Source organism: Anoplophora glabripennis, unplaced genomic scaffold (genome assembly GCF_000390285.2).
Source record: "Anoplophora glabripennis isolate ALB-LARVAE unplaced genomic scaffold, Agla_2.0 scaffold76, whole genome shotgun sequence".
Lineage (NCBI taxonomy): Eukaryota > Metazoa > Arthropoda > Insecta > Coleoptera > Cerambycidae > Anoplophora > Anoplophora glabripennis.
This window is the reverse complement of record NW_019416218.1, coordinates 955,706-983,434: the sequence shown is the minus strand read 5'-3', so window position 1 is coordinate 983,434 and position 27,729 is coordinate 955,706. Positions and strand designations below refer to the sequence as shown.

Sequence of the window (27,729 nt, the reverse complement as noted above, 5' to 3'; positions counted from 1 at the left end):
AATCAAAGTTGTTGTTTTTGATGAGTTAATGGTTATAATTTTGCAATTATTTTATAAACTGCCAACAACTAAATGCATTTAATTTTAATCTTTAATATTTTAAAATTTATTATGGGAAACATTGATTCTGTACTGGTGAAACAGATTCCTCTAGTAGTAAGCTGAATTTTGCTCGATATTGGACTTTAGAATTATTTGGCATAAGATAAATTATAGATAAGAGACTTATTTTACTCCACACATTTTTTAAGGTCACTGCGATTTACTTTCTACTTAGCGAAACATGTTCAATAGATTGCTCTAAATTTTAAAAGCCTGAAAGGAGAGTGTTTTATTTCACTGTGGAGCAGGAAGATAGGATCTCATTTTTAAATTTTAATTGGACAGAATTATAGAGGAACAGATATATTAAAATACATAGAAAATATACCTACATCATTATTTTTTCGTATAATTAATTCTCATTCATCGTAAAAAAAATCGATCACATTATCAATTATAGGTATTGACACCTTTGCTTAAGCAAATTCTATACATATCTGTGTCTAACTACAAATTAAAATATATAGTGCGTTTTAGGAGGGTTGGGTTTAATTTTAGACACTTTGTTCTTACGAATTAAAGTAAAAAGAGAGTTTCTAGCTAAAATAATTTTAAAGTTACACATCACATTCAGAGGGATACATTATTTTCTCAATAAGCGTTGACATTTGTATGTAGGTTAATTGATTTAAATCATGTTAGTTCACAAGTTTTGTGGTCGAACGTTGTTCTAGCTTTTCTGGGACACCTTGTATGGATGTAACAGTTCGCTTCTCTATTAATATTTTGATGTAACTTTAAAGAGGTATTAAATTAATTTGTAGAAATGTTTATGTGTCTGGCATCCTTTAAGTGTTTCTATATCAATAAATTTTGTCTACTTGATAATAAATGTGTTTAATTTAAAATTCTAACTTATTTGTCAATATTTGAATGTCTTGATGTGTAGGGCGTTTTAAAAAATATGTGCTGCGATATTGAATTCCTAAGGATGCAAGACTTTTTATTATTTCTTTTCTTTTTTATTAAACAACTTGAAAAGAAAAGAATGATTTCTATTGCCGCAGTTTCCGTGTTTAGAGAAATAAATAAATAATTTTCTAGTCTATTATTATCGTATATTTTTACTTTAGTGTTAGTTAACAAAATTATTATAAATTATAAAAGTAAAGGTACTTTAAATATCTTAGTTGTTTTCAATAGAACGCACTGTTTTCGAAAAAAAATTCAAACCATTCTTGACTGTATGCACATAAAAATACATTATTTGATAATACACTCAAAATTTGACTTTTTTTGTAGTAATAAGTGATTTATTAATATCTTTAGAAAGGTAACATCACCCTTTAAATTACTTTTATTTGCTTTTATATGACATACATGAATTTATTTTATGTAAGGACATGCGAATGGTAATGGACTTGATGCGCGTCATCTGTATCCATAGGCTTATCCTAATTGCCTCCGGACAGTGGAAAATTTGGTAAAATCTATCGAGTCTACACGACCTCGATCTGTTTCCACGCTTGAGGTAGAGCGTAGAAGAGCAAATTTTGGAAGAAGTTGGGAAAAAAGTCTGGAATTACTGTTAGGCGGATTGAGGCGGTTGTAGTTCTTGGCCATCTTTTTGTTTGGAAAATCCTATGCAAGCAAGCAAGTTTATCGGCATAATCCAGAAGCACCCTTCCGAAAAATCAATTTTGCCATGAAACTATAAGAGTTAGGAAAAAAGTGAATGTACACTTTTTGTCAATAACAAACTGTTCTATCTAAAAACAGCATCATTTTTTATTTTCAGTAGTATTAACTTTTTTTACAATTTAATGAGTCTGAGTTTCCATGTCGTGCCAAATTTGGCTTAAATAGCCTTCTTCATTTAGAAATTATTTAAAAAATTTGAATTTTTTAAAAAATTTATATCGCCCTATATTTCGAAAATAAAGCGTCTGGAAAAAAATGTATACTTGATTTTTTCTTATTTTTTTATGAGGAATATCTCCTTAAAGTTTGTCGACTTAATCCTGAAATACCCTGTATGTTTTTCCTAAAAACTTATCTTAAATCAGTATAACGAGCGTTCAAATAAAAACGTGGTCAAGTTGGTTCTGAAAATTTGGACGTAGGGCGTAGCGTATAGCAAATGAACTTAAACGTCATCTGTCAAAGCGCTATATCGCCGCTATCAATTTGAATATTTTCGTTTTAAAAAGCGTTTAAAATGGTGTTTTCTCAAGAACAAAAAGTGTTTATCATTGAGTCCTACTTTAGACCTTGACGCAAGATTGATGGAATATGGAAGTATTCTATTGAGGAATGTTTCATAGAATTTCAAAATCAATTTCCCGGCGTTGTTGAGTACAAAATTTTTCAAAGTGCAGTTCAGCGTTGTGTTAATGTTTTTCGTGAAACGGGCAGTGTAACAAGAAAAGAAGGAAGCGGCCGACCTAAACAGAGGACTGAAGAATTAAAAGAAAATGTCCAACAAATAATGGAAAATGCGCCAAGAACTTCTGTACGTGTTTTATCACAAATGGTGGGAGTATCAGTCGGTACCTGCCACACAGTGTTAAAAAAAGATTTGCGTTTGTTCTCCTATCGTTTAACTTGTCAGCAAGAACTTCATGAAGTTGATTTTCCGCGACGGGCTGTATTTTGTGAATGGTTTTTAAACAACTACGGTGAACTTCATAATATCACCTTTTTTTCTGATGAAGCATGGTTTCATTTAAGTGGTTATGTAAGCTCACAGAATATGAGAATGTGATCTTCTGAAAAACCAGATAACTTTTTTGTCGAGGGCCCTCTACACGCTCAAAAAATTGGAGTTTGGTGTGCTCTCAATCGAAGGAGGATTTATGGACCTATTTTTTTAATGGTACTCTTACTGCGCAAAGGTATAGAGAAGAAATTATCGCTCCTTTTGTTAACCAGCTGGAAGAAAACGAAATTACAAACTTTTACTTTCAACAAGATGGCGCAAGGGCACATACGGCAGGCGAGACGATGAATATGTTGAGGGAAGTTTTCCAAAATCGACTAATAAGTCTCAATGCTGAACATGAATTTCCACCGAGGTCATGTGATATTACGCCGTGTGATTTCTTTTTGTGGCCTTACCTTAAAAACACTATTTTTGGACTGCCTATTCCTGATTTAAACCATCTGCAGGCTCGACTTATAGACAAGATTCGTGAAATTAACAATACCCCGAGCATCTTAGAAAATGTCTTTAATTCTTTGAGGAACAGGTGTGAAAAGTGCTTGGAACAAGGAGGGGGACACTTTCCGCAGCTCCTTTAATTGTTTGTTATTGTTATCACGATTATTCTTTAAAATAAAGTTATATAGTCATTAACGTTATTGAAACTGACAACTGCTATACAGCTCGTTGAGAAATGAGGTTAAGTTGGTCGCTATAAGCTACTCCCTACGTCCAATGTGTCAGAGCCAACTTCGACCACGTTTTTATTTGAACGCTCGTTATAATAGTATTTCTAAGAAATGTTGTACCACTGCTGTATTGATACTTCATAGACATGTGAGAAAGTGGTATTTGGATTATTTTGGGATAAGAAATCTCACCACAAGCATTAACACAAGTTTCTTTAAACACCGTGTTCAAAAAGTTTTTAAAGCTGTGGTGTTTAAAATTTCATAAATAACACCTTGTTCTATTTGCTAATTGCTGCACAATAAGGAATTTTAAAAACTAAATCATATCCGCGGTGTACCCACAGAGCACGATTGCAAAAAAAATCGTTTTATGGCCCAGTGGCCCGATCAAAGAAATCGTATCCCACATTGTTAACTTTAACGCAAGACTGGTATTGTAAAGAAATTTTTCCATTTCAGATATCAAATGCGGTCACCCAGCTGTTCCTGTGAACGCTCGAGTAACCCTGAGTTCACCGAGTCTGGTTCCCGGTACGATAGCCACCTATCAGTGCGACGAAGGCTACGAAACCTTCGGCAACACACAGACTTCCTGTTCGCCTTCTGGTCAATGGGCGGGAGAGCTGCCTTTTTGCGGTAAGTTTTGTTTTGTCAGGCCACTAGTGACCTAAAAACAAGCGCTTCGTACGTACAATGCATTAATCAGCAGGGTCAGGGTCATATGGAAGACGTAGTTGGTTATCGCCTCAGTCTGCGATTATTGTTTTGTATGTCGTCTCCAGTTTATTTGTCTGAAATAACCTTATTTTTCCGTACGATAATTTATGTTTAGTCTTTTTAAACCGACCAGTTTTAAATGATATGGATGGATCCTGATTATTGAGTTTAAATCAGTTTCATATACAGGGTGTCCGAATGGGCCAAACTTTACCACTAGATTCTACGACGAAAATTAATGCAGAAAAGTCATATACAATGTTGCTCATGACGGTTAGTCTTCGAGATACAGAATAAGAACTATTTTTAGGCAAGTGGCGGTACGCTACAATTACATTTAGTACCTGCCCCAATAAATATATGTTGCTTTCTGGGAATTTACGACCCATATAAATTATACTTTGAATTATTCGAGATTATCCCAAATAAATGTATTTAGCAAATGAGATTAGAATAAGTAGGCTGTAAAAATAAATTAATTGTTGTTTATTAGGGTACATAAGCACAAACCGAGTAGGTAATGACCCGGATAAGTGTTAATTAGGATAAGGTAATAAAAGTAGGTACCTGGGGACAAGAACAAAAACCGAAAACTTTTCGAAGCACGAAGGAGAAATCTTGAAGCCTAGTTCCTGCTCGGTTGTGTCTCGTGTTACCAGCGAAATTAGTAGAATAAATTTTTCCCTGCTACTTAGAATTTTTCTCCTCACTTGATGACCAAACATATCTCGGACATACGTTAAGGGATTTTTTTCTAATTCGATATGAGGAGTTTTAACGGGGATCTACATCATTTGCTGCGATTTCACGTCAATACAAAAAAAAAAACAGTGGCGTACAAACTATATTTTCGAGGCCCTTTTCTAACAAATAAATGTTATGCCACTGCTTGAATCAGAAATAAATAACATTTTTCAAATGTTCAATGATTTTTTAGTATAAAATGTATACTGGCACCATTTTGAAGAGTTTGAATCGGTTAAGTCCATTTTCTAAAAAAGTTGCTAGAGTACTGAAAAATGATTTAGCAATTAAATTAATATACTGGTTTGATTTATTTTTATGCTGATTAAGTATTAATTAGATAAACAAAATAAACATCAGCAAGACTTTTCCATTGAATATGCTTGAACGTGCCAAATTTTCTACTCACGATAATAAATAGTATTTATGTTAATTTGAAAAAAAATAACGGCAAAACATTCACGTTCTTTATATGAATAAAGTTCTAAAAATTGCTTTAAGGTGTGAGAAAATCTATTGTCATATCCATAGCTAGATATAATTTTTGATATGGTAAAATATGTATTTAAATACTATTAATAGAGAGTAGCATATCGAAAGTATGTCTTCATCTCTCAAATTTTCGTCGAAGCTATTTGTGTGCATCATACAACCGTGCCCTATAGATTTTAGCCTAATAATATACAAATAATTGATATTTATATTTGACAAAAGTTTGTCAAGTGACTTTCTCGTCTGGAGCTAGAATTCGAGATGCTAGGTATGTCACATTAAGATCTAAACTGATTTGGTTTCTATTTGTTTAAATATACAGTACATAACTAAAGCATTTGGTTAAACTTTAATGGCGGACTTTATCAATAAATAAAAAGCGTTATAAAAATATGTTTCTTGAAATGTCTCGTCTTGAGATACGGGGTGTTAGAGTTCAAGAAAAGAAATCGATCACAAAAAAATGGTTCAAGTGGTTAACAAAAATCTAAATGGTGATTTTTTAATAATTCAATTCCGGAACAAAGTTTTATAAGACATATGTTCAAGATAACGAGAACAAGATTTTAGATTAAAAACTACAGATTGTCATTAAATCAAAACAAATTTAAGTACTCTTCAAAAGCCTTTGAAGGCCTGGATTTTTAAGGAATTAATGGAGCTATCATCCTGTTTCCCCTTAAAAACCTTTGATTTGGAACATTTTTTTTATATAACGAGTGGTTTCTCAGATATTAATCCATTAAGGTCTCTGATGGGGTTATTACTATGCTTATGATGTTAAATCAAAAAGGGGGAACTGAAAGATGTAGGCAACTAAAATTGAATTAAGGATAACAGAAACCGGAAAACATTCTTAGATAGAAGAAATTGCAATGACCCCATGGGTTGGTTGTGTCTATTTTGTTATTAAAATAAATACCAAACATTTTAGATGGTACAAAAACTTTCAATAAACTGTTTTCAGTGAGTAGTAATATATTCCTGAACAACAAATAACAATGATCTCTGGATTATTACATATTCAACTAGAAATAACAATAGACTATATGTCACGTCCCTTTCTTATACGAGTCCAGCTATTTATAGAATTAAATTTATTATTGTAACTGTAACCTCATCAAATCAACGTCAATATAGAATAGGCATTTAAAAACATTATTTTTGCTCTCGCAATCTGCAAACAACGACAATAATTATTGAATTTCATATTCTAAATATGTTTGTGAAACCAACATTATTTTGAAAGTACATTTCAAAAGGAAGTGTTACAATAAACCGTAGATGGTCTGTGGTGTTTGCACAAGCGATTAAGTTTAAATAATTCACGATGGTTTGCAATATGTTACGTGTTGAATTTTCAGTACCTTCGGGTGTGTCGACTAAAGTGTAACACATTTGGCGTCCTTACGTCATTTAATATTCTCAAATATTTAAATTTCGGTTTATTTTTGGTGTAGTAAAAAAATCAGTCACATCGGAAGCATACTGTAAACAGGGTGTGTCAGTGAAACTATTATTTCATAATATAAGTACGTATATAAACAATATTCACTGAAACAAACTCTTCACTAGTTCTAAATTAAATTATATAAAGCCATTGCATTTGTTTGGTAAATTTGTCTGTTATACTTTATAAACTTTTAGTACTATAAAATATTTCATCTTCATAATAATCCAATGGAGTGTAGAAAGTTAAACATATTTAATCAAATCAAGTGACAGATACTAAAAAAATGAAGGAAGAAATAATGAAGAGAACTACTTATAGAACAGTGGCCGAAAGTCACAATAATATATTATTTTTATTTTTATATAAAAAAATCTGTTTGGATACATTCAACATACAAAATATAAGTTCCATTTTTGTGACACATCACATATATGGTCAGTGGATGAACATATAGAGCCATCAATAATATTTGGTATTTGAAGCATTTTTTAATGTTTGGGTCACTTAACAAGTACTACAAAAATGTATAAAAATTAAAATTGTTAAACACAATCAGGTTGCAAGAAAATCCACCAATTACTACTACCAGCTAGGTAACAATTTAACTGTACAGCTAAAAGTTGCTAGGATTTATTCTATCCACACGGCATAGGTGTCTGTGCAAACCAAACGATTTCCTATCAAGTCAGATAAATCTGCACAGATGTATCATTGCGTGTGTAGCTGACGTAACATTTCCGTGTTACTTTCCTTTTTTATCTAATTAACACTTATTTCAATACGTTACGGTTTTTTAATCTAAGGTCTCTTTTATTATATTTTAATAACTGTGTGAATACGCATTACGAATTACTGCTTCAAGAATATCTTGCATTTTTTTTATAGTTAAAATAGACACCTACCTACTCCACTACTCCACTATTTGTTATTTGCATTTGATTAATTGATTTTTGCCAATAATGAATACTCGTTTATCAGAAATATATTTTTAATATATACTGACTTACCACACTGATACGACATAAACTGTTTGGAACCGCTGACTTTTGTTTAGATGTATTGGCGCACGCCTGTTAGAAAGTCGTTATTCATAAGTTTCTATAAATTATCACCATATCCATTAATTCGTTGGTACTGTACTTGTATTTGTGGGTTATTTTAGAATTTTATTGTCATTTATTAGTATCACAAGCACACTGTCCTTTCACAGAAAGGAAACGTAGCCAAAGAATCCAGAAAAATAAATGACTTCGTTTAATTGTTTGTCACTAATAATATTCTCAATAAAAGGCATATTGTAGTAATGAAAATTAAACTAGAACCGATTATTATCTAAAATTGAACTAGCAGTTTTTCTGTTAACTATAAATGAAAACGGTGGCCATAAATATTGATCTCTTTTTATGTAGTATGTAACTCGGGGATGATTCCAGAGGTTGTCAATAAGTTTTAATAAATTTGATTATTATTAATTTTAAGCGCTGTTTCAACTATTTTGATTATTAAAAATGCTTATTACGCATTCTACTTATCATTAAAAAATCCTCTCCGAATTTGTAAACACTCTGTAGGTATTATTAATGTTTATGAAGTTGTCCTAATAATGACCTGCTGCTTGTAGTATTTACATACATACATACATTTAAAATTTAATCTGATAAATACTTACATACAGATTGAAAAAATGCCTTTTTCTTTAATGTAAGTGTACTAAAATAATATTACAGTTGTCTTTGAAGGTAATAAATATTTTGAGTTTTCAATAGAAATATTTTCGAATTTTCCGGAAAGTGAGAGAACTTTATTGTATCATACAGAAGCATTAATTTCCTAAGAAATAAAAGTTATTTTAAATTAAATCAATTAAGAAAAAATAATTATTAATTCGTGATTTTTTTGTCTAATTTTGATTTTGTAATACATTTAGTTCTGATTAAATATACAGCGCTATCCAAAAAGTTTGCACACTATGGGAAAAAACTGTTTGTATAAATTTAATAAATTCCTTCGATTGTCAATTGTCTCTGCATGTCGTCAAATCAAAATAGCGCCCATCGAACTTCATAAAACGTTTATTATATACGAGGGGCAGACGAAAACTGCAAATTGGCCCAAGAGTAAAGTACCTTAGGGGAAAATGTTATAAAAAGAGAATGTTATTTCCCTTTACTCTCGAGCCGATTTGCAGTCGACAATTTGCATTTTCTTCTGCCCCTCGTACATAGGACATGTTTTATGAGATTGGATGGGCGCTATTTTGATTTGACTATATGCAGAGACAACTGACAACGCAAGGAATTTATTAAATTTATACATAAAGTTTTTTCTCTTATGGTGCGAACTTTTCGGATAGCGCTGTATATATTTCTTTTATACATACATACAAGTAAATTTTGATGAAAAGAAAATTAGAAAACATCCTGTAAAATAGCTTTCAATACGTAAAAAAACTACATGAATATTTTGTCAATATTTCAGTTCCAATGAAAGGTATAAATAGTGTAGATGCGAGTTAATTAACAACTAATGATAATAAATTGGTCATTATTTATTTTCGTAGAAAAGGAAAAACATTATTGAAGCAATTTCAGTCTCAAAATGCATCCAACCGTTGTCCGTTTAACCTTATGGAGCGGTTAGTTCAAGGTTATAGAGATCAAGTAACCTTTCAAATTCTACTCTCACTTGTTACTCCTCACATCAATAAACGATGCTTTTGCATAGCCGTATTTAGGTTTCTGTGTATCCAGCTGTCTGAACTGTTAGATTGTAATCGACTCACACGATATAACTGTAATTTTAATGGTTTATTAAGATAGTTAAGAAGGAATTTTCCAAGACAGAATACAACTACATTGAGCTTTTGACTAGTCATATTCGACTAGATTCTCTAGAAAGATACTACTTTTTTTTTGTTAATTGTTGCTTTATTTCTTTTTTTATTACTTAATTCAATCAAGAGAACTATTATTAGTTTATTTTTTATATGTGTAGTTCATTATAGTGACCAGTTAGCAACAGATAGAAAAAATGAATTATATTTTCAACCAGAAAAAATATAACAATAATATATAAAAAATATCTGTACGGTTTCAAAAGTGTTCCTATTTTCAAAGTCAATTCTATTATGATTATATAAATAAACAATATCCACACTAAATTCACCACATCACATAAGTAGGTATGTATATAGGGTTTATAAATAGGTGCAATTTTGATTAAAAAATTGTTTATCTACATCTGAGTACATTACAATTTCTTAGGAAGCAGTTAAGCGTAATTGTTACTAAATGTACTAAATTTAAATCATATTTTGAAAATTACTTAGTTTTCCATAAATTCTATACCTTGCAATTCTAGATCACTGTCTTTAGGTGTATGCAAATCAAAAACCAAACAAAAAAACAGTATACATTTGTCTCGCAAAATACCTATTGAAATCAATTTCGTTAAATTCGCAACAAATAGCAACGCTTTCTTAACAAATATTAGAAACTATTATAAACCCACGGACTTTTTAAAATTTAGTAACACAAGGTCAATAAGAGCGTACTTGTGATCGAAAGTTTAATAGACTTTCTACGACAAATATTGTCTTGCTTGTTTCAACCATACTTCCCTTATTGCATAAACAAAATCAAAATAAATTTCATCCTTATATTATCTATAGGGCGTCCCGGAAATAAGTGTCGACATTTTGACAACTATTTAATTCCTTAAACTCGAAATTAAACTTACATTTTTCTCCGGTATTGTATTGTATTTATTAAAATCGCGCTAATAAACTACCTATGTAATAAAGAAATTTAAGAAAATATATTATTTTTAATTTAAGAGGTGCTCAAAAGAGAATGTAACAAAAGTTCTTGCTTTTGATAAATTAAATGAGTGATTCAACTTTTGACACTTAATTCTTTGAGATACAGTGTATACATATCTACCTTATTAAAATAAGTTATACCAATCAACATTAAATCATTTAAAAATAACATACTTTAACAAATGTGATGTGAAACAAAATAAGACAGTTTTTGTAAGAATTTCACGTTAAATTACCTAATTAATTAGTGATTTTCAAGTCAATTTAACATTTGGCTATGCCCAATTAATTTATCTATATTGCGACAGAAACAAAGTACAATCATATCAAATTATATAATTCAAAGGAATTTTTAATAATTAAAAAATATATATTTACGTATAATTTATTCATTGCTGATTAACTTTACTTATACTTAACAAAATTAACTTAAGGACTAGTTGGTTAGTGAACATTCTTTGACTATACTAATCGTAAATGCAAAAAAAAAAACAACCAATATATGGTTGAAGAACGGAGTAAGTGATATTGTAAGCTTTACTACAGCAATCAATGGAAAAAGCAATTTATCTTACTGTAGTTTATGTTATGTTAAAAATACATTTTTAAACTTTTATCTCCATATAGCTCATTTTTCATTTTTAATATGTACCTACTAAAGCTTTCAACTGAAATGTTAAACCAGTAAAAATTCTTCATCTCAATCACACTACGTGAACAAGTGACGCAGAATTAAAATATAACCTTGTCATTGTCAATATCCAAAGAAAAGTAATTCATTAAATTTAAGGATTACTTACTTGATGCAGACGGTTATGTTATTTTTGTATTTTATTACTTCCTTAATTATTATTGCTGATGAATGTGTTCCTCACAGCAACGCAAAAATAAAAAGTGTTTTATTGTGAAAATACTTTTAACTTATTACAGTTAATATATCATTAATTTTTAATGTGCTAGTTCATCTGTTAAATCTAGTTGCAATTTATATACAGTCGATATTTGTTGAGATAGAATTCAGACACTGCCTGAAAATTTCAAGGCATGCACTTCCTGCGGTAAATCGTTAAGTAGCTCCAGTAACAGAACTTTATTGGCTTATTCTTTTATATTTAAAACTATCAAGTGGAAATAATAAATATTTTAGCAACTTCAATCATAATTATATTTTCTTCAAAGCAAGCATATAAAACAGAACAGAATATTCTTTTCCTTTACTCCAGCATTATTGTTTTGTATTTAAAACAACTATATAGTTCTAAGGGCAGGCAGACACACCTCTTCCAATACACTGCACTCTGACTAAACTGAATGTTAGTAGCTTATCAATTACTTCACGGTAACTATGACATATTTCTGAAATTTAAGTATTTCATAAAAGAGTACCTTAAGTTTTTGAAAATTTGAGGTGAAGATATTTTTTAGGTAAGGTATTGACACTGCTTAATAGATTGTCTCTGATAACGACAGCATAGCTCTTCCTTAAATTAACAAGAAGTTCAAATATAAATATAATATTTCTTTTGAAATGTTATGGGAATTTTTCGTGAAATATGAGTGGACCATTTAAGAGACACACTGAGAAAGTAACCCTTGTAATTGTACCTATAGGATAGTGACTGAATAATATTTTTCAACATTTTATTGACTTTTTCATTTAGATCTGGTTCTAGATCGACTTATTATTATCTTTATTACCAATATTTTCAAAATCCAGCTTAGCAATTCCTTACTCATTTCATTTTTTGATAATAATTAATGAAACTGTAGTAAGATTAATTTTATTTATTTATTTTTTTTTTCAGGTGTAAACATAGCTTTTAGGAAACCCGCCAACCAGTCCACCACTGTGAGAGGCGGCACCGCCCTGAACGCCAACGACGGCGAAAAAAGTACAAGCCACGACGGCAAAAGGTGTTCAGAAACGCAGAAAGAGGCCAGCCCATGGTGGCAGGTGGACCTCTTGAGGCCGTACGCCGTGAAAGTGGTGAGAGTTACCACCAGGGGTTGTTGCGGGCATCAACCCCTGCAGGATTTGGAGATCAGAGTGGGAAATAGCAGCAGCGATCTTCAGAGGAACCCGCTATGCGCTTGGTTTCCTGGGACTATAGGTAAGTAATTACATAATATTTTAAATAGTTTATTAAGCTTACAAAATTATGTATACCAAAAATGAAACTTCGTATTCTTTGGAGAACATAAGACAGTAGTAATTTGTAGAAAATTGAAAAACGAATCCGAAAATGTCATGATTGTTACCGTAAAGCAGTGGTATACTATTTTATTTAGAAAAATATGCCACCGATACTCTGTATCTCCGCCAATGGAGCTCGTAAATTTTAGAAAAAGGCCTCAGACTTTGGACAATGTTTACATAAAAACATGTGCTAATTTCAAATTATTTCACTTACTAGTTTTTAAATTATTTAATATATATTTTTTGAAGTTTAACACCCTGTATCTTTTTAATGAAGTGTCCTAGATAAAAACTTTATAGGAAAGACCCCTTAAAATTCACCAAAGAATACGAGGTTTCGTATTTGGTCACCATTTGTGAATCACCCTGTATTTCTTGTTTATATGTATTTAATCATATCAATCAATTACACCTAAGTTTTACATTCCCTTCATTTCCATATAAACGTTTTTAACTATAAAAATATAACCTGTCGTAATGTACAGGGTGTTTCGCAAGGAAACGCACACAAGTTAAGCGACAAAAAGGTAAAAATAAGGAAAAGAGGTTTGTATAAACTTTGATCCAAAAACGTCTTCAAATTTTTTGAAAAAATAAATTATTTTTTGAAAATACATATTTCAGGAGTAATACTTACATTTAGTACTTACAAAACCATGTTCGTAATTATGGCTTTCAATTGTCAGTGCCGTAGATATGTGGGTCAGACCATTTCGTGAAGCTTAATTTAAATTTTGAATTAATATATCGACACAGAAATAGTAAATCTGAAAGAAGTTAATAACAAAAATAACAAATACACTTCAAACAATATTTAAACATTGTTACAGCAAGAATAAATTTAAAAAACAACATAATCCTTAAAAAGTCGTGTTCTATAAACTTTTCAGTCTGATTGTAGACACTCCGAAAGTTAACGTGAATCCAAAATTTTCTGTTGTTTTTTTAAAATTTAACAATGTTTGACGAGGTTTACATATTTCTTATGTTTGTTATTATTTTTGTATATCCACCTTGTCCTGATTTAGTTTTCCTAAAACTTTAGTAAAAAAATTAGATTATTCAATCATTCCGCTGCAATTCACTCCAAAATCTAAGAAATACGAAAATTTCCCAAGAGTAATTTATTTTCGGAAATATTCCGCTTTAATATAGTATGCAGAATTACTTTTTGAGAGTCATAGGTGTTGAAGTTGCGTTTCACAGAAGGGACTGACCCCACCATATCTAGTTACTGGGCATTGAAATAAATGCAGAATGACTAGTACTAAATGTAGTCTCATAAAATTTTTTGAATTTATGAAGCTAAAGTTACACTTTCTTGAAATATATATCGAAAATGGTGTGATAGTGGACCAAGATTTATATAAACTCTTTTCTTACCTTTATCCCTTAAAAGTTTGTGGCACTTCTTCGCAGTACAGCCTGTATATTACTGGGGAAAAATAACACATTGAAAATTTTGGTCATTTTTTATTTTTACTAAAATGAAAATTAAAAATGTAATTCTGAAAATTGCAGATACATATATAAAATATTTCACAAACAATTTAGTTCCACAATTCAATAATTTCTATACAGGGTCGAAAAGTCCCCATGGTTTATTTCTATGACTTTCTTTATCGCTCTCACGTAACGGCCGATGAACCATGGGGACTTTCCGACCCTGTATATAGAATCAGTGGGAGTACTTTAATAAGAGCTATTCGTAAAAGAAATAGTTAGGTATGGGTAAAATACAGATTCAAGGGATATAATTTTGTATTCAAGAATACAACATCAACAAATTCGGGTTTAGTTCAAAACTTACTTAAAAACATTAGTCAGTATATATTCAATATTCAGTATTCAGTATTCAGTATTCATTCAGTATTCAGTCAGTAAATATTTCTATCTTTTTAGAAAACTAGAAATCAAAAGTTGGTTTAATATTACGAAATTTCCATATTAGTAGAACCATATTAATTAAAATGGAAGATATTTTTGGCAATAAATTGATAATGTTAAATTATTTTTTACGTGTACATTAATTAAATCAATTTATCTAAAAAATTTATTTAAAGTTAACCAGTGTCAATTTTATGAGTTTGATGTTTTGCTTGGTCGATTGTGTGGCACATGTTTTTATGGCAGTCAGTAGCATTGTTTATCATGAGCATAGAGCTTGACTACAGATTTAACCTATTTCTGCTACTACAACGCGTATTACCGCTTACTAGCATAATACCTATTACTACTGTTTATTTATTTGATTGTCGCCACAAAGTTTCCGGTGTCTAGTAATTTGTGATCGCTTGACAAAAACTTTAATTGCTATTTTTTCGAAAACCAATAATTATCTCTACAGCCAAATAAAAATGTACGGAACTGAATTAACCTTCTCCGAATTGTCTCGGCATCTTTATAATAAAAAGATATACAAATTGAAATTCAGTACAGGTACACACATGTATGTGTAGATAGGTACCTAATAGACTTTGCTAACACAAAATCTCTGAATAGAGTACGATTATCTAATTTTTAACGAACCGTTTATATTTAAATATGTCAAGGACGAGAAGAGTATGTTGATGCGCGATTAAAAGTCTTCACACGCTAACCTAATTACTTAGAAATTCTAATTATATATTGCGCCTTCATTAGCATGTGAGCTATGTTAATTGAAAAACCATGTGAAAATCCTCTTGTTTTTATTGCTTTTTTTACGAGGAACATTCAGGTTTCTAAAACTAATGCCTCAGATTAGATAGTAAAAACTGTTGATCCAGTTCTTGGTCGTCGTGTAATGTTTACTTTGTGACTGATTAAAACTGAACGCGGATGACATTAATCAGTGAAACGGGTAAAAAACAGTTTGATGTATACGTGTAATTACACACTTTAACGTATATTCAAAAGTAATGGTTAAGTAATCATTCTCTTTTTTAGTACACTAACACTACCTACTCACTACTCTCGCCATTACTGTATCGTTGTTTCTTGAATCAGGGAAAACAGTTCATTTGTCTTTGTCTAGGTTATCTTTTTCTATCTATTCTCATCAGAGAAACCATAAAATCTGATATTTCAGACAGCAAATATGGTAGGAGTGGCAAAGTATAGCCAAGACGTATGTTTCACAAAAAGCTCTCAGTCGTCGGCAAATACCAGATTCGCAACAGACGACACCTCTGGAAGCCGATACTGTCCTCAAAATAGGCGCTGACGATGCGCTGCAGCAATAAAAAATTCACCTCAGTTTCGGATTTTGGAAAGTAAAAACTCCGAACTACTCCATACTACTGTTTATTTATTTCATTGTTGCCCTAAAGTTTCCGATATCTAATCATTAGCAACTTAATTTTAAATCTAATTGAATATACAGTATGTCTCACTAAGTTGGAACCATTATGGAAAATTTTTTTTATTATTAAATTTAGGAAAAAAAGTTATTCTTCATAAAAAGTTCTGCATGTCCTAAAATATAAAATACAATCATTAGATATTAAATTTTTTCAGTCTTATACGCGGTTTGTCAAAAAATATGAATTTTACTCAAGAATAAGGTATATTTGACAATATCGAAAATTGTTATAAAGAAAAGTTGATCAAAATAAAAAACTACGTTCAAATATGGACCTACATCCATTTATATTAAAAAAATTGTTTTTTCTTTTTTTGACGATTGAAAACGATTGATTGAAGATGACGATTTTCAACGGCCCATTTCCGGGTTAACAATTAGTAAAAAGTAACAAAACCTAATTTTTCAATGTAAATGGATGTAATTGCATATTTGAACGTAGTTTTTAGTTCTGATCAATTTTTCTTTATAACAATTTTCGATATTGTTAAATATAAAGCTACTTTCTTGAGTAAAATTCATATTTTTTGACAAACCGCGTATACGACTGAAAAAATTTAATATCTGATGATTGTATTTTAGATTTTAGAACAAGCGGAACTTTTTATGAAGAATAACTTTTCCTAAAATTAATAATAAAAAAGTATTTCATGTGGTTCCAACTTAGTGAGACATACTGTATATATTTCTAATTTTTAACTGTTCTAAACAAGGTCATTCCTTCTTGTCGAATGCCTTCTTCCTCAATATTTCTGTCGGTCTCTACTTCATAATATCTTCCAGTAGTAACAGAATTATAATTTGTTTCATAATTTGATGTTAGTAATCATAGCAACAAAATATTCAAGTAGGCTTCTATTGTCCAGTTCACCTTTTTTTAAAATGTGTCAATTCCAGAGACGGTACGATATATTTTTTATTCAGTAACTGTTACAATGTTTTTATTGAACTTAGCAAATAACAGAACAGATATCTATACCAATACTTTTTTGAAGATGTTACGAAGTGGTTTCTTCTTCAGTGAATGTTGCAAGTTCTTCAAACGATTTAATTAACTCCATAACCATTATCCATAGTCTACATTTATAATGGCATGGTTTGTAGTTATTACACGGTATTTTCCTATTCATCGAATCCAGTGAAATGTAACAGGCATTTTTCAACGATTTAACAGTTTTTTCTTACGTGCTGTTATAGTTAAAAGCAACCAGAACAATCGATCACGTATACTTTTGTATGATTTTATAGAAATTACTCGAGTTACCATGGCGAAACCGCTTTGCGCTTCGTTGGCCAAAGAATCGTAATAATTGTGTTCTTCCTGTCTGACAGTTATACGGGACGTTTTGTGAATCCGCGTTGTAATTTCAGGAAGTTGTTGCTCGGATTATTTTGGACGGAAAAGTCTCGGTCAAGTAGGGCTTTAAAATCGTTAGTTTTAAGAACACAGTATGTAGAAACTAAAAAAAGTATTCAATCAAATATATTTGCACACTCAGCTTTGTCAGTTTTGTGTAAAAAATCAGATTACCGTCCTCCCTCACACTCCAGTGCTGAAAGAAGGAAACAAGGACTAATAATGTATAACATTAATAATGAAGTTTTAAAAAATAAAGTTCAGTTATTTTATGAACATAGCTCGTATATTTAATCAACGTTTGGACGAATCAGCCACTGTTTGTCACTGCCAAGTGAAAATTTTCCCTCACAGTCGAACCAGTTCCTAGGAATTAGATCATAACATTAAAGTGAAACCCACAAAAATCGATTTACCTCTAAGCGCGACTATTTTAACGGTTAATATTTACTAACCAATAACAAAATGGAATCACTGGGTTGTTGCAGGCCTATTATAGGTACTTCTTAAAAATATGTAACTATACGTCCCATTTCAGTCAACAATTCTGTAATGAATTTGATTATGAGAGCCTGAAATCGATTAGTAGGTAGCAAAATAAAGGACAAAACTGCACGAAATATTGATTTGATTATAAGCAGACATATTTTTTATCCAATTTTATTCTTTCCTTGCGTTATATTTTGAGAAGAATTAATTAATTCATTTCTACCAGCTCTCTGATTTGTTTCTTTACATACCTACAGTTATTATATTATTGTTATTCATTCAGAGAAGGGAGTATTTTGACAAAAAAAAAACAAATAGTATTTTAAATACAAAATAGTATTTTGTATTTTTTAATTAAAATACATTCGTTATAATCCCAAAATTATTTTGTATTTTAAACACTTTACTAAAGTATTTTGTATTTTAAAAAAGTATTTAAAATCTTCTAAAAGTAATTTGAATACCCTTGAGTATTTAAATTAGTCGAAGTATTTAAAATTCCCAAAATAACTACCAAAAACAAATACTTTTTGCCTGTTACGACTGACGACTGGTACAACACGTGATAAAAAAAATTACGCACCTGCACTGTGCGTTGTGTTATTGCTATTCTCTACTACCTTTTATGTCACTATCATCACTAGTAGTCAATTATCAAAATTTAAAATTAATTTCTTTTATCATTAGTGGTCTATTCGAAGAAAATCTAATAAAAAATTATGAGCGAGTTAAATATTCTGCATCTCAGTAGTCCAAATGAAATTGATTGTTTCCAGACTTATGTTTAGTTTTTTTTTTAATTTTTTGATGATCTTGAAACGGGGCTTACCTTGCACATACAAGACATTTTTTTAAGTCACATCTAAAGAGTTTCAGATTTAATATTTCGCAAAAATATTTTAAATACCGTCAATGAATATTTTCAATATATTTAATATTCTACATACTATTCTATAAAATACTATTTTAAATAGTCAGTAATTTATATTTAAAATATTTATTTTGTTTTTAAGTATTTTAAAATACCTTTGTACTAGTATTTTGTAATTTTTACAATTTTAAATACATTTTGAAAGTATTTTGCCCAGATCTGTTGTTATTGAAGGGACATAGTACAGTCATTGAAGCGTTTCACCTCCGAATTCTTTGAAACTGAACCGATCGACTTGAAATTTGGCAGATAGTTAGAGAAAAGGTCAATGAACATTAGTGACATAGCGCCTATTGACGCTTCCACCCTGTTGTGGGTTGACACCCCTTCTCGGGGGTGGAATTTTTTTCAAAAATAACGCTGGAAATCGATAGAGAATCAAATTTTGAGCAAAAAATATTCAAAGAATTTTTTCGAGAAATCAATAGTTTTTTAGTTATTCACGATTGAAAACTTGGAATTTTGAGTGAGAAAAGAAACACTTTTTTTAAAGTATTTTTCGCAAATAACTCAAACCCTACGCATTTTTTAAATTAAGTGTAATGGACAAGCACGTAGCTTATAAATAAACAAAGAAAATCGTTTTTTAAAAAGTGTTGTACGTCCTATACAAAGCGAAATATGGTTAGTGGAAGGGGACTTGTTTTGTGGGAATACTCGAATCTATGTATTCAACGTCAAATAAGGGAAAAAGGATTAATTTTACGTGTATAACGCTCCTGGAGTTTTTTGTAGTACTCAAAAAGACCTTCAAAATGGGCACTTATAAAAGTTAATTAGAGCAAAATTGAAGAAGTTATCGTCAAAAACAGATCATCAGGGTTGCTCATATTTTTTAAGGAAAAATGAGCAGTAAACGCTGTACCATTTCCATCAGAATGAAAATTAATCGTAGACCCTTTAAAATTAGTTTTATTTTAGTGTTTTTCATACGATCCTGCAGATAGACCGGTTTAGAATGCATATTTTTCAGATAATGTACGGTAAAAGTTGAAAACGTATTGCCTTATTTATATAATAACTCTGAAACTATGAAAGATACGTAAAAAATGATAGACAACAAAAATATAGCTTTTTTTCTACAAATATTTTGCTTTTTATTCCTATAGCGTAAAAAATAAAAGATATCGCCGCTTGAAGTATCCATTTTTAGTAAAAATGCGTCTCGAGCCTTTCGATCCTTTCCCTTTAAAAACTGAAGGACTTAAAAGGTTTTATATGCAAATGATCTTACAGCTCTTGAAATTATCTTTAAAATGCTTTTTCTAGGATACTATAGCTTCAAAATTAACCGAGTTATGGTAAAAAAACCAATGACAGTTTTTCGGGGCAAAATAGGCTTTCTCATTTTTATATATTATATATCTATTTTATTATACAAATAAAATAAGTAAAAAAATTTAGTGTGATTATTTATATGCAGCGTAGCAATTTTTTTATGATTGAGTATATTTAAAAATCGATTATAATAAAAATATTTTACGTTAATATTGGTAAAAGGGTAGTTTATAAGAGTTGAAAATGGCAAAAGTAAAATATTCTTTCATAAACAATATAAGGGATTTTTTATTTTAAATTATTGCACAATTATAGCATTCCAAGATTTAAAACGTTGAAAAGTGTTATGAGATACAAATTCTTTCATAAGTAATGAGGGAATTTTTATTTTAAATAATATTGCACCGTTAAAGCATTTCAATCTTTTAAAATGTAATTTTTTATAATTTTTGTCAATACAGGGGTGGTTTTTAAGGGTTGAAAGGGAAAAATTCTTTTATTAGCTATAAGGAAACTTTTACTTTAAATAATTGCATAATTTATTCATTCCAAATCTTTAAAAAGTAATTTTTTATCATTATTTTTTGCATAGGGGTAATTTTTAAGGGTTAAATAAAGGGTCGAAATGATCAAATATATCATAAAACATATTTGAGAACATGGAACATTATTTAATCTTTATGGTTGATAAGATTTTTATCAATAAAATGCTTAAAACTTAATTTTTTCAATTTTTTCACCTAAGGGTAGTTTTTACCCCTAAAAAACAAAAAGCGTAAGATGAGCCTTATTCTAAATGTTCATGCAAATTCATGCAGTTTCAAAGAATTCGGAGGTTACAGCTGATTTTCAATTTCAATGACTAACAAGGACAATTATTGTTGAAAACAATTATTACTTAGTAAGTTGCTTTAACATTCGACTACAAACTGAGATTTGCTGAAGACATTAAAAATGTCGCCTGATGGCGCGACTAAATGCACTCCTGATATCGATTTTTTTTTTGCTATAAAGAACATTATTACAGACCAGCTTTAACAACGTTTCCGTTAAGTTCAATGATTTTCTTTTTCCAGACGAAGGAGTGACGAAGACGTTCACTTGCGCACGTGCCTTGACGGGCCAGTATGTGTTTTTACAGTTGGTCGGCGTGGAGGGCTCATTATCCTTGTGTGAAGTAGAAGTTTTCACCACAGACGGTAAGTTACTCAGCCTAGCGTAATCATAGGGAAACGTTTGAAATAATATGTTTTCAATCCGTACTTATCGCGGACGGAAGGAAAAATTGGTATGTAATTTGCTACGATGGATCAGTTAACACGTTCGTAATGTCAGACGTTGGATTTCTCTCTCGTGTATGCATTTGCATAACTTAAAACTGCTGTTAAAACAAAGCCAGTACCTAACAATTAAACTACCAGTGCCAGTAATAATCGTAATACCTACTGTCATTAAACTATCGAATAGATTACTAAAAAAGCTTGAATGTTATTTGAACTTTCCTCCAAATTTTTTCAACAAAAACTTTATATCTAGTACTACTACTACTACTTAGAATTGTTTCAAAGAGGATTTTGAAGGCTAAAAAAAAATTAACAGGCAAGGAAAAAACAAAAATTACCCGATATTAACAATTAACAAATCGAGTTTCAAATTAGAAAAACTTCCACCAACTGAAGCAGCAGCTGCATAACACTCATATAGAATTTATTATCAACTGATTGGGTTTTTCAACAACGAGTCCGATAATAACAAGGCTAAGCAATCGAGCTGGAGTGAAGATGTTAGGGAGACTTGTGCCTAAATTTATTTCAGACAGTTTAGAATTCCAGAAAAATTGTAAAAAAGTATTAGCTACAGCTGTGAAAGTGGTTGTAATAAACAAATATATGGCTGCCGAAAACACGGCTTAAAATGTACTAATTTGTGCATTAATTATTGCGATGACAAAACTGCTCAAATAGAGATAAAGAAATATTTGAAGACGAAAGTGATATGGAAGTTATTGAAGAGCCAGCAAGTTGTAGTATTGAAAATGAAGAGCTCGAAGTCGATGATGATCTCGAAGATCCTTCAGAAAGTAGAAGTTGTTTTGATGAAGAAGATACATACGTAATCGTGAAAAAGGTCTACAATTTACTGCAATGTTATATTTTTTCACACATTTTGTAATACTTTTTATTTCTGTAAAGCAAAGCAAGTCACAATTTGTAAATAAAAAATCAATGAAGTGTTATAAATTAATATACCGGGTGATTCAGTTTGATATTCGCGGCCTCGTATCTCTTTTGTTTTATCAGATAGCTATAACAAACCCTATATATTTTTAAATCGCCGCTCAAACTCTATCAAATGACATTGTTAGATCGTCTCCATGGTAACATATGTCAAAATTGCTATAGTCAACGGGTTTTGTTCAAATGGCACACTATATATTTTTTTATCAATTCTGAAAGATATTTTTTTTCTGCATTCAGCTATATAAAGAAGTCTATAGTCTCATTAGAAATATTGCTAGAAAAACAGCAAAAAATATGAGCCCTACTTTCAGTAGCTTTATTCTGAAAAATTATAGCCAGCTGCAGAAACAACTGAATTTTGACGTTTCTAAATAACGGTTTTTCAAAATAACTGTCATTTTGTACCTACCTATTCTATCTATTACTAATTATTATTACTATAACATGAATACTTATAGTAACCAAGAAAAACTAGATATGATTTTAATTTATGGATAGTTGTGAAAGAACGCTAAAGCTGCCAGGCATTTATATCAACATCGTTTTCCACAGAGACAACTTTCATCAGATAAAATTTTCGGAAAGTTAGCCAGGAATTTGGCAGCAGATGGTTTTCAAAAGAAAAGAAGAGTTTTTAAACCCAGAAGGGTACGAGATGAAGAGCATTCGATAAAGATGTTAAATAGCCTGCTATAGATCTCCGGATCTCATTCCTACAGATTTCTTTCTTTGGCCTTACCTAAAATAAAAAGTTTATTCTTCGCCTTTAAATTATATTGATTAACAGAATAAGAGTAGAATTTCGGAGATTAAATGAAGAAACACTAGAATGTGTTTGTAGAGAGGGATAAAATATCGATAAATCGATAAAAGTACATTTTTCGTGGAAAATTTTGTATCTTTTTTGGAAAACTGTTAATATCTCGAAAACTACTTGTTTTCCAGTTTCCAAAAAATCATGCTTATTTAGGGTAAAAAAAGTACACTTTCACAAAGTTTCATGCAAATTGCATTATTTTTGAGAGAAAAAAAATAAAAACAAAAAAAATTGGTTTTCCGCAATTTTCTCTTAAAATTTGAGGTTATATTGAAAAATATCCCGTATAAAAGTTTTTCATTGTTTTATTATCTACAACTTTTGTGTAGAAGACTTTACGCTAGGAGGTCATATTTCGCCAAAAATCGCAAAAATTCATTTTCAACCCTTAAACATCCATTTCACAATTTCCCTTTATCTCGAGTTTAATTTTTGTTTTTTCTATTACTTATTACTTAAACTAAATTTTTCCATTAGTCCTCGCCTGTTATTATTATTATTTTTTAATAAGGTATTGGTTATTGGTACTAGCCTAACTAGGGTAGGGGGTAACTAAAGACTGTGTTCACTAGGAGTATTTGATATAAAAGCTCTTCTGTTTTCCTCACTGTTTCCATTTTATGAAATTTATTAATGCAATATAAACGTTTATTAGCCATTAACTATGGTTAAAAAAACATTTCCCTTCTTTTCATTTAGCTCAGGAACCTTACCGATAACCTTAACTGGTAAACTAATATTTCTGCAAATAGTATTAGTACATAAGAACTATAATATACAGGGTAGCCCATCGAAAACGTACTGCAAGGCATTACAGGGTAGTAAAGAACTTTTCGGCAAAATCCAAAAACAGGTCAAATTTGTTTCTGAGGGACAACTTTTGGCTCAAAAAGCATACCAAAATCTGCAACCCCCTAAATGGGGGTGCTATCCCCTAAATTTTTTCAAATGGGAATGGGGGTCAAGTGGGGGGTCATTAGAAAGGGCTTTTAATTCTCTATACATCGATTCTTACTTTTTGAAAATCGATTCATTATTTTAGAAAATATGCAGCTTTGAAAATACGAACAATATTTTTGACGAGAAATGCGAAAATCGATTTAATTTTACTTCAAAACTTACGGTATTAGTCAAGTAAATGCTGAAAATGTTGTCCGCCAACTTGCATACAATGATACAGGTTGTCTTCAAACCGTTGTCGAACATTCTGGAGCACTTGCGGTGTTACTTCGCGACATACATTAATGATTCGTCCTCGCAGATCTTCCAAGGTATCAGGTGGAGTGCTGTAAACTTTGCTTTTAATGTGCCCCCAGAGAAAGAAATCTAAAGGATTTAAGTCGGGTGACCGAGGGGGCCACTCAATTGCACCTCTTCGTCCTATCCAGCGTCCTGGAAACGTCTCATTTAGGTAATTGCGCACATTGAGCGAGTAATGTGGAGGAGCTCCGTCTTGCTGGAAAATCAGTTCGTGTTCATTGTAAGCAGGGTCGTCCTCTATGATATTTGTTAGAGCTGGGTCGATGACATTTTGTAGTAAATCCAAGTACATATCGCCTGTCAAATTTCCAGGAAGGAAAAAAGGACCTACAATGGAATTTCCAAAAATACCTGCCCATACATTCAACTTCTGGGGGTGTTGGGAGTGTGTCTCATGGAAAATCCTTGGATTGGTATCAGCCCAGTAACGACAATTATGGCGATTCACTAAACCATTCAAGAAGAACGTACACTCGTCCGAAAAACACACATTAAAGAGGAAATTATCGTTTATCGCTCGTTCAGTCATTATTTCGCAAAATTGCAAACGACGATCAAAATCGTCTTCATTTAGCTCTTGCACTAGCCGAATCTTATAAGGATGGAATTTGTATTTTTTTAATATTCGTTGGACACTTGTACGACTCACTCCTGTCGCAGTAGCCAATTGCATTGTACTCAGCGTACTATCCATTGCCACTTGCCCCAATACCGCTATTTCCGTAGGTTCATTTAGTACCGGATTTTCAACCTGCCTCTTTTTGTTATGAACGGAGCCAGTTTCGCGAAATTTGGCCACCAATTCGCGAACAATTTTTCCAGACGCATGTTTCTCAGGATGCCGTTGGTTGAACAGTTCGGCGACCCGATTTCCGCATTCATTGTTTTTGAAAAAAAGCTCAATAATTTCTACTCTTTCTGGAATTGAGTACACCATAATTAATCAATTTAAAAGACTCGGCAGTATTGGTACTCTTCAACTACAAGTCACAAGACAGTTATCTAGCAACTTCTTGTGGCCTATCTAAATACGAAACAAAAAGCGGACAATTTTTTGCTCACCAAAATCAGGCTAAAGAATTCGCAAATCAGAAAAAAAACAGCGAATTCTTTTGAAGGAATTTACCAAGCTAATACCGTAAGTTTTGAAGTAAAATTAAATCGATTTTCGCATTTCTCGTCAAAAATATTGTTCGTATTTTCAAAGCTGCATATTTTCTAAAATAATGGATCGATTTTCAAAAAGTAAGAATCGATGTATAGAGAATTAAAAGCCCTTTCTAATGACCCCCCACTTGACCCCCATTCCCATTTAAAAAAATTTGGGGGATGGCACCCCCACTTAGGGGGTTGAAGATTTTGCTATGCTTTTTGCGCCAAAAGTTGTCCCCCTCAGAAGCAAACTTTACCTGTATTTGGATTTTGCCGAAAAAAAGTTCATTACTACCCTGTAATGCCTTGCGGTACGTTTTCGATGGGCTACCCTTTATATTTATTAAGTAGTTTTCTACTGCACAAGGAAATCATCGCATTTATTAATTTCAATATGAAAAAAAATCGTTTAATACAAATGAAAATTAATATAACTTTCGATTTTTTGCGTCTGATAATTTCTATATTACATAAAATAAGAGTATATAAAGAAGAAATTAATGTACAAACGAATGAATGAATTGAAATCGGAGTAGAAATGAATAAGCACACAAACGAATATGTAAATAATATTGCTTTTAATCTGAACAAAGTACAATAAGAAGAGAGCGATGTGTCTCGTAGGAATTCTAATCTGACGACCTGGCAACTATCCCGGAAATTCTATAACCAAAAATACTTACACAATTAGTTATAGTTTACTGAAAAATACGGATTATTTTTTCTCTTTATTCAGGTGCATTAGCGCTGATGAAAAAAATTAATGAAATCAATTAAATGTATCCTTGCCCGAGGGGCAAAAACTAAAATATGACAATTAATTTCGGGCATAAATTAATTAATTTGTTATTTTAAATTTGTGCCTGTATAAAAATTAAAATTTATTTGGGTGAAACACACACGTAGCGATGTTGAATGTTTAATTGAACAATTTAGTAATTTTCAAGCAATTTACGTTTAGCTCATATTGCTGATTTCATGTTACATTATACCAACACGTTTCAAAAATCAATTAGTTCCATATCGACATTACATACTCCTGTTTCACAAATATGTCATGAATGCAGGTACCAGCTATTGAAATTGCTAAGTAAAGCTTTCTTTTATGAGACAATTACCTGGTAATATAAACAATGTTTGATTTTTTCCCCTGCAAAAATTAATATAATTTTTAATTAAGTATCTGTTAACGGGTGCAGTGAACCGACACAATAAACATTTTTTTCATTTACGACACGCTCATTGCTCTGAGTCTTAACTATTTCTTATCACTTTCGAGACTACGACTTTCATTTTTCGCCGCATTGCTTGCATTCTAATGACTCGTTCGCGGCCAACTGAGATAGGAAAACGATTTCCTTTTGTTAGTATTTCGTACATCCACTTTTACTCGTTTTAGGATAAATCGAATTAGTCTTACAGTTTTGTAACAAGATATATACATTTTGGTGTCGTAACAAATAATTCCCATCATTTAGAAACACGCATTTCATATTTGTCAAGCAAATTAGATAAAAATTATTAAAAATCTAATAAATTTAAATTTTTGTAAATGTTTAAAAATTACTAAAATAAATCAGCATTGATAAATTTATGTATTGGAAGTACAATTTTATCAAACACTCAAGAATAACCATTGAAGATACAAACGAGGTCTGTTCAGAAAATAACCGAAGATTTTGAATTATGCGCCAATGGAGACATTTAGTGATATCCGGTTGGCAGCATTGCGTTGTACGTACCCTCCTCTATAACCACATGTTCTTGGACGAATGAGATATCAACAATATCTCATTTAGTTTTCGTGATATTGTTATTAGGTTAGTCAATATAGGTTTTTTTGTGTGACAAAAATACTCGCAGCATACCACCTGTGCCATCATTTAAAAGGCATTCCGTAGATATACTCTGATATGTTTTCGACTCGCAACTTTCATAAATTATTTATTATTAACATTTTAGTGCAAAAAACCCTTTTTTTTTGTTTTTTTGCTTATAAAATGA

The 27,729-nt window shown here is 31.1% G+C and overlaps 1 protein-coding gene across 1 annotated transcript in view; it reads left to right on the top strand.

The window, feature by feature from the left end:
• The window catches only part of LOC108906897 (sushi, von Willebrand factor type A, EGF and pentraxin domain-containing protein 1), a 129,074-nt gene that overhangs the window by 51,445 nt on the left and 49,900 nt on the right, over nt 1–27,729 (top strand). The window contains exons 2-4 of the mRNA XM_018710334.2: nt 3,895–4,071; nt 12,467–12,772; nt 21,333–21,455. Of these exons, the coding sequence (XP_018565850.1) occupies nt 3,895–4,071; nt 12,467–12,772; nt 21,333–21,455 (606 nt within the window). The remainder of the gene's footprint in view (nt 1–3,894; nt 4,072–12,466; nt 12,773–21,332; nt 21,456–27,729) is intronic.